Source organism: Astatotilapia calliptera, chromosome 22 (genome assembly GCF_900246225.1).
Source record: "Astatotilapia calliptera chromosome 22, fAstCal1.2, whole genome shotgun sequence".
NCBI classification, from domain to species: domain Eukaryota; kingdom Metazoa; phylum Chordata; class Actinopteri; order Cichliformes; family Cichlidae; genus Astatotilapia; species Astatotilapia calliptera.
Window position 1 is genome coordinate 3,144,685 of NC_039322.1, and position 7,993 is coordinate 3,152,677.

A 7,993-nucleotide genomic window follows, 5' to 3' on the forward strand; every position below is an offset into this window, starting at 1 on the left:
GAAGGTGTCTCTTAATAGTCGACTTTGTCTATAGTACAACTACCTCCAAGACAGTGTTTTTTAGACTCATCCATTTGTATTGTTTAATTTGTGGTAAAGTTTTTGTTTTTTCTTAACTTTCAATTCTAAAGTCCTAAAGATTTTCCAATCTCTGTTATATGATTGTTTTAGTTTTTAAGTTGAATGATGATTTTCTAGACGTCATGAACTCAGAATACTCTATCTTTTTAATTTATCTTGGAATAATGAGGAAACAAGTCCTGTCTGTCCATGGAATGGGTTGTAGTAGAGAGTCGTTCAATTACTCTTGAGCATCGGGTAAAAAAATAAATAAAATAAAAATCATTGTGGGAAATATGTGCACACCTTATCTGTTCAATTACAATCAGAACAATAGAAAACTGACTTTGAGATCTTGATTACGTTAATTTGATTGATCTATTACTAAACAGCATCATGAAACTGATCCAAGTCAGTGTTGGGGTCAGTCCAGTCGAAAAGTCACACCAAAAGTTTCATCGCCTTAAAGATGTTATTCATCAATCAATCAATCAATCTTTATTTATAAAGCACTTTTCATACAAAAAAAATGTAGCACAAAGTGCTTTACATAGTTAAAAGCAGCCCACCCCACCCTCCAACTCACTCCCCACACTCTCAATACACATATATCCCCTCACCCACATACACATACACACACGCGCACACTTAAAGAGTAAAAATTGGGCTGGGCTCGCATGAGCCAAGTGAGGAAACACTATAACAGGGAGCCGTCTGCACCGGGAGCCGGTCACAGACCGCAGCCTCCAGGCTGGGCACACAGCAGGAGGGAGGCAAAGGAGCCCCCCAGCCAGGCTGAGAGGACCCCAGAGACCCAGCAGCCACGGTCAATCACAGCCCCGGTGCAGAGAGCGCCCTCCGAGGAAACACTGGAGATATGACGCAATACAATATATATAGGGTAAAATGATAAAATAAATAAGAACAGGATACAATATAAATATAAATATAAATAGAATAGGAAGATTAAAAAACGAATAAGAATAAAATCAAACAAATATTAGGTAAATCCTAAATTAATAATAGAATAACAGGATAGAATAAATCAGCATAAAATAAATAAACGCTAAGTAAAAGCTAAATTAAAAAGGTGGGTCTTGAGCCTGTTCTTAAAAACATGTACGTTCTCTGCGGCCCTGAGCTCCTCCGGCAGGCTGTTCCACAGACGAGGACCATACCACTGAAACGCTGCCTCTCCGTGAGTATGTGTCCTGACTTTAGGGACAATCAAAAGGCCAGTACCAGAGGACCTCAGGGTCCGCGAGGGTTCGTATGGTAAAAGCAGATCTGAGAGATAAGAAGGCCCAAGACCATTAAGACATTTAAAAACCAATAAAAGAACTTTAAAATCGATCCTGAAACACACGGGGAGCCAGTGCAGCGATTCTAAAACCGGTGTAATGTGGGCCCGCCCTCTGGTCTTCGTCAGCACACGAGCTGCCGAGTTTTGCAAGAGTTGTAAAGTTGAAATATTCTTCTTAGGAAGACCAGAGAGCAGGGCATTACAGTAATCAATGCGACTGGTAATAAAAGCATGCATCAGCATCTCCGTGTTGGCCCGAGAGAGAATAGGGCGGACTCTGGCTATATTTTTTAGATGATAAAATCCAATTTTAGTTACATGTTTAATATGTGGGATAAAACCAAGCTCAGAGTCAAAAATAACACCCAGGTTTTTCACTTGTAGCGAAGGACATAGTGAAAATGCCTCTAATTTAGGCAAGAGTTTCTCTCTCTGAGCCTCAGGACCGACAATTAAAACTTCAGTTTTGTCCTGGTTAAGTTGTAAAAAGTTTTCTGCCATCCAAGATCTTATATCCAAGATAAAGTTAAAAAGGCTTGACTTTTATAGCGGTAGCTGAATGGATGTTTAAATCAGTTTTTAATCTGCTGCAGCAGTTTGTAGATCGGGAGAAGACTTAGAGTTCCTGAATGAAGGAATAAATAAAGACTAAAAAAAAAAAAAAAAAATACTTGAACTTCGAAACTGCATCCAAGATCCAAGACCGAAAATATTAAATTGTAGCATTTTACATCTTCCTCAAAACATGTTGGCCGATTGACATGACACCTGTGAATTCACACTGTGATGACTGCTTATGAAGCCATGCTGGAATCACTGTGAATATTTCCATAGAAAGGCACTTTGCATCAGCAGCACCATGCTCCAGTGCTCTGGGAGAGTTTATAGTCCTGAGAGTTGAACACTGGATGACTGACAGCTGTCCTTCATCACAACAGAAGCCACAGAAATCCTCCTCATCAAAAACATGACTTTGATCTGCGTCCTCATCTGGACTCTCCTCTGCTGCTGCTTCACAGGTAAAGTCCAGAGAATCAAACTCCTCTCCTCTATCAACATCTGTCCCTCTGAAATGAAGCCCACAAAACCATGAAGCTGCTTTATGTTTTTGTCTCTGTGTCCTCAGAGTCCAGAGGACAGATCACAGTGACTCAGCCTGGAGCAGTGAGCTCTGCTGTGGGAGGATCTGTGAGCATCAAGTGTACAACCAGTCAGAATGTTCATGGCAACAAGCATTTAGCCTGGTACCAACAGAAAGATGGAGGAGTTCCTAAACTGCTCATTTACTACACTAGCAATCGTGATTCAGGGATTCCAGCTCGTTTTACAGGCAGTGGATCAAAGTCTGACTTCACTCTGACCATCAGTGGAGTCCAGGCTGAAGATGCAGCAGTTTATTACTGTCAGAGTTTTCATGTTATCAACAGTCAGTATGTGTTCACACAGTGAAAAACAGTCGTACAAAAACCTCCCTCAGTCAGACTGAACAGAAACTGAAGTGACTGCTGCAGCTGGAAGATACTGCAGAGACTGATACAGTTCACTGAGGACACACACGCACACACACACACACACACACAGTAATGTTTATGTGGGTTTGACTCAAAACATCAGACTTGTGTCCATCCTGACGAGCTCGCACAGAAGAACATGTGAAACACAAAACAGTTGATACTGTGAGTCAGATCTGTGATGAAGAAACTCTCCTGTAAATATTCAAACTGGGAAGTAGTTATTAAATGAGAATATTTTAGTAAACTGCAGTACTGATATATGTATGTATGTAGATTGCTCAGCTACATTCTTGGTCACAGAAATATTTCACATGATTTGATCTGAAGATTTAAAGTTTAGTTCATCAAGTCTTTAACTTCATCTTTGTGACATAAATTATTCTGACATTTACACTTTTTAACCTGCACTGATGTTCTGAAAGAGACATTTTTAGTGTCTCCTATGTTGATAAAGAAAGTTTCGTTTTTCTTTGGGTTATTTTATCAATTCTGACTTTGAAGAAAACCAGGACGGGTCTCATCATGGGTCACATGCAGGTTACAATAATCTGTCTCCATGTTTTCTACTTCTTCTACACCCAACAGCAAAGATCATCACAAAATCCAACATGATGGAAAATAATGCAGCTGCAAAAGACCTTAAAACTATTTATAACAGGGAGCAGCTGTTGGCTGTTATTCTATTTTACTTATAGCTTTTTCTTTTCTTTTTTTTAGTTGTTTTCATTTTTTTACATTTACACTCTGATGTGATACAGCACATGTGATTCTCTCAGTCAAAGTTACTGAAGCAGAGATTTTCAGTGTATGGAAGCATCACTGCTGAAGCTGAAGGATGATTATCAGACAGAAGAGCAGCTGAATGGAAACACATGAAAACCACTATTTGAAGACCTCAGTTTTTATTTGAAGTATTAAAACCATCAACAGTGCCACAAGCATGAAAACATGAAAACTATCAAAGCAATACAGACACAGAGGGAGCAGACTGAGAGAAGCTGCAGACTAAAGCCAGTATCAGAGTCCCAGTGAGTCAGCTCAGGACTGGGAACACTGGTCTGTCATCAGAGTCTCTGAGAGTGGAGTGTGGGAGCCCTGGGTGGCCTCACAGGTCACAGAGCCCACCTTCTCCCACTGGTCTGCAGGGAGCCTCAGGGTGCTGCTCCAGCTGTAGTGGCCGTCATTCTGCAGTGCCCCGGGGCTCCTGCTCTCCTCCCAGCTGATGCTGCCACTGCCATCCACCTTCCAGGACAGCCTCCAGTCTGAGGGGAAGCCCTTGTTGGCCACACACATGACTGTAGCCTTCCCCTGCTGCAGCTCCTCACTAGAGGGCGCCAGCACGGTCAGGGAGGGGGGGACTCGGCCCACTGCAGAGAGAGAGAGAGATGTTAGAGAAACTGGGAGTTTGGGTGAAACTGATCTCCAGTTGTTTCACTTCCCTCTCTGAGCTTGGTAACCATGGTAACTGAAAGGCTTCACTGCTGAACCATGGCAACAGACGAGTTTCAGTACCAAAGATAAAAATATTAAAGTGTTTCTTTGACTTCTGATGGTCTCGTCTGTAATCTGTGAACTATTTCTTAGTTCTACAATTACAATTAAAGTAATCAGAAAAATACATTTGTCAGAATTTTATCATAACTCAAAAATTAAACAATTTTGTATATAAAAATGGAAAAAAACAAACCAACTTATTTTTGGTATATTTTGGAAAAATAAAAATAACTTAATTACAAATTAAATCTCATAAACTGAGCCCAACGTGGTCAGCATGTTTTTAGAGCAGGGGTGGGCAACTCCAGGCCTCGAGGGCCGGTGTCCCTGCAGGTTTTAGACGTGTCCTTGAACCAACACAGCTGATTTAAATGGCTAAATTAGCTCCTCAACATGTCCTGAAGTTCTCCAGAGGCCTGGTAACGAACTAATTATGTGATTCAGGTGTGTTGACCCAAGGTGAGATCTTAAACCCGCAGGACACCGTCGCCCGAGGCCTGGAATTGCCCACCCCTGTTTTAGAGTATGGTTAAATGGTAACCATATGGCAGTATAGTAATTTTAAATCTTCATCAAAGGCGAAATGAAATGGATGACAAATTATTTGCAGATACTTTGGCAAAAGGTTAAAACATAGAAACAAAAATGTGCCATCTATGAACTGTTTTTGAAGAAAAAATTCTAAAAAAAAGTTTTAAAAATTTAAGTTTCATTGAAAGAAAATGCTCAAAAAGATTTTAGTGTGAAATAATAACGGCATCATAATTGCATAATTTGTAGAAAACTGTGCACTTTTCTGTTGCACTGTCTTGTGTCTGTATCACTCTGTTCTGTTTTTGTAGTTCTTGTATACTTGCACTTTATTATAGTCCTATGTTGATTTACTGTTATATGTAGCACCAGGGTCTTGGAGGAACGCTGTCTCATTTCACTGTGTACTGCACCACTGTATATGGCTGAAATGACAATAAAGCCACTTGAACATGTTACATGTCAGTCGTGACTTGAGTGTGTTCAAAGCAAAAGGAGATAAAAGACCACAAATAAGCTGATTATCAGTAAACCGCCTGACATAACACAACACTCATCCACAAGAAAAACTGGCAAACAACAACAACAACTGGTAAGCTGCCTGAGTCGCACACAGTGGAGTGCCCGCGGAAACATAAAATGTCTCTGTTATGGGTCGAATATTTCACATTTCTATCAAGTAAATTATTCCATGCCGTGTTTCAAATTAAACTGAAGAGTTGTAAGTCCATTAGCCCTTGGTGAATAAATAATGACAGAGTCTAATATGACAGTGTCGTTGTTTCTCTCAAGCTTTATTTACCAAATTTTGACTCTTTCAACTCTAACACATCGATCCAAATTCACGCACAGATGTTCAACTGTCTTAAAGTCTGAAGGACTTGAAGGACACTTTATATGATTTATGTCAAAGAACAAATGGTGTCATGAAACGGCTGAGCAGGCAGGCAGGAAAGGACTCAAATGCAGACTCCCAGAAACAGGACGTAAAATCAAAAACCAGCTTTATTTGCTGAATGGAAATACAAAACAAAACTAGACTGGGGGAAGTATAAACTACAAACACAAAGAGGCACACAGGGAAACACAGCCATGAAGGAGGACGCAACACAGGACTGAGGGAGACGCTGACCTAAATACACAGAGGGATAACGAGAACACACGAGGAACCCAGCTAACACGAATAACCACAACGAGACAAAACAACCATGGAAACACAAGACCTTCACAATAAAACAGGAAACATGATGCGGGAGCGGAGAAGAGGCAGACGAAAGGGAGTGAGGGAAGACGAGGGAGAGAGCAGACACGACGGGCTGGGAAACATAGATAAACATGACGGAATGAAACACACGGAGGAGAAACAACAAGAACTCACACCACAATATAAACACAGACACACACAGGGAGACACAAAGGGCAACGACACAAGGGGAAATCTAATAACCAAATCTAAACAGAACAATGCAGGCATTAAAGAATGATCCTTAACATAAACAAGTAGACTGAACATAATACAAAAAAATGACAAAAACACAGGAAACGCAAACCGCTTGGTCGAATGAGCCAGGACAATGACAAGTGGTCTTGAATCATTTCAGCAAAATGCCCCTGCAGGAGAAAAGCCTTCACATCTCCTCACTGCACGAGTAAATTTTGACAACATTTCTCATCTGTCTATAAATCATGAAGGGTTCATGTGAGTCACATGCCAAATATGCCATGACAACTCTTTTTAGACACATCACATTGATCCAAGTCTCTGCTGGAGTCAGTCAGATGATTTCCATAGAGAGGCACTTTGCATCAGCAGCACCATGCTCCAGTGCTCTGGGAGAGTTTATAGTCCTGAGAGTTGAACACTGGATGACTGACAGCTGTCCTTCATCACAACAGAAGCCACAGAAATCCTCCTCATCAAAAACATGACTTTGATCTGCGTCCTCATCTGGACTCTCCTCTGCTGCTGCTTCACAGGTAAAGTCCAGAGAATCAAACTCCTCTCCTCTATCAACATCTGTCCCTCTGAAATGAAGCCCACAAAACCATGAAGCTGCTTTATGTTTTTGTCTCTGTGTCCTCAGAGTCCAGAGGACAGATCACAGTGACTCAGCCTGGAGCAGTGAGCTCTGCTGTGGGAGCAACTGTGAGCATCAAGTGTACGACCAGTCAGAATGTTCATCAAGGATTATACCATGACCAGTTCTGGTTCCAACAGAAAGATGGGGAAGCTCCTAAAATGCTTATCAAGTTTTCCGACCAGCGAGTATCAGGGATTCCAGCTCGTTTTACAGGCAATGGATCACACAAAGACTTTACTCTGACCATCAGTGGAGTCCAGGCTGAAGATGCAGCAGTTTATTACTGTCAGAGTACACATTATCTAAACAGTCAGTATGTGTTCACACAGTGAAAAACAGTTGTACAAAAACCTCCCTCAGTCAGACTGAACAGAAACTGAAGTGACTGCTGCAGCTGGAAGATACTGCAGAGACTGATACAGTTCACTGAGGACACACACACACACACACACACACACACACACACACACACACACACACACACACACACACACACACACACGCTGTATGTCTCTTAAACAAATACCATCATTTTTTGCACAGCAAGGAAAAGTTGGAGAAAGTCTCTGGGAAACAATCTCTCATCTTGCAAAAATTATTTCTCTGAAATGAAGCTGACAAAACCATGATGTGTACGATTATGATAAAGAAAGCTGAGCAGTGTATTGAAAAAAGCTTGGCTATGACCTTTGAGCTCAGCTTGAAAATAGATCTGTGAAGGCTCTCAGTCATCCAGGTGCTCGTACTCTAAGGAGCCAGCAAACCTACAAAATGTCTTTGGGGCAAGACATCGCTCTCTCAAACCTACTCGAGGATGACAGTGTGGAAATAACAGAAACTGAACAGAAACTGAAGTGACTGCTGCAGCTGGAAGATACTGCAGAGACTGATACAGTTCACTGAGGACACACACACACACACACACACACACACACACACTGATAGAGTGAAAATGTTATTGTTGCTAAACAAAAAATAATTTGGAAATTTGTATCTCAGTCAATCAAATT

At 41.2% G+C, this 7,993-nt stretch overlaps 2 gene segments (V, D, J or C); one reads left to right on the forward strand and one right to left on the reverse strand.

Annotated features, from left to right (window-relative positions):
- Nucleotides 1-3,762: 3,762 nt before the first annotated feature.
- Nucleotides 3,763-4,337, reverse strand: LOC113015163 (Ig kappa-b4 chain C region-like). The segment is given in 2 exon segments: nucleotides 3,763-4,244; nucleotides 4,313-4,337. Coding segments are annotated over 2 exon segments (354 nt in total).
- Nucleotides 4,338-6,827: 2,490 nt separating this feature from the next.
- Nucleotides 6,828-7,315, forward strand: LOC113015176 (Ig kappa chain V region 3547-like). The segment is given in 2 exon segments: nucleotides 6,828-6,879; nucleotides 6,987-7,315. Coding segments are annotated over 2 exon segments (381 nt in total).
- The last annotated feature ends 678 nt before the right edge of the window (nucleotides 7,316-7,993 follow it).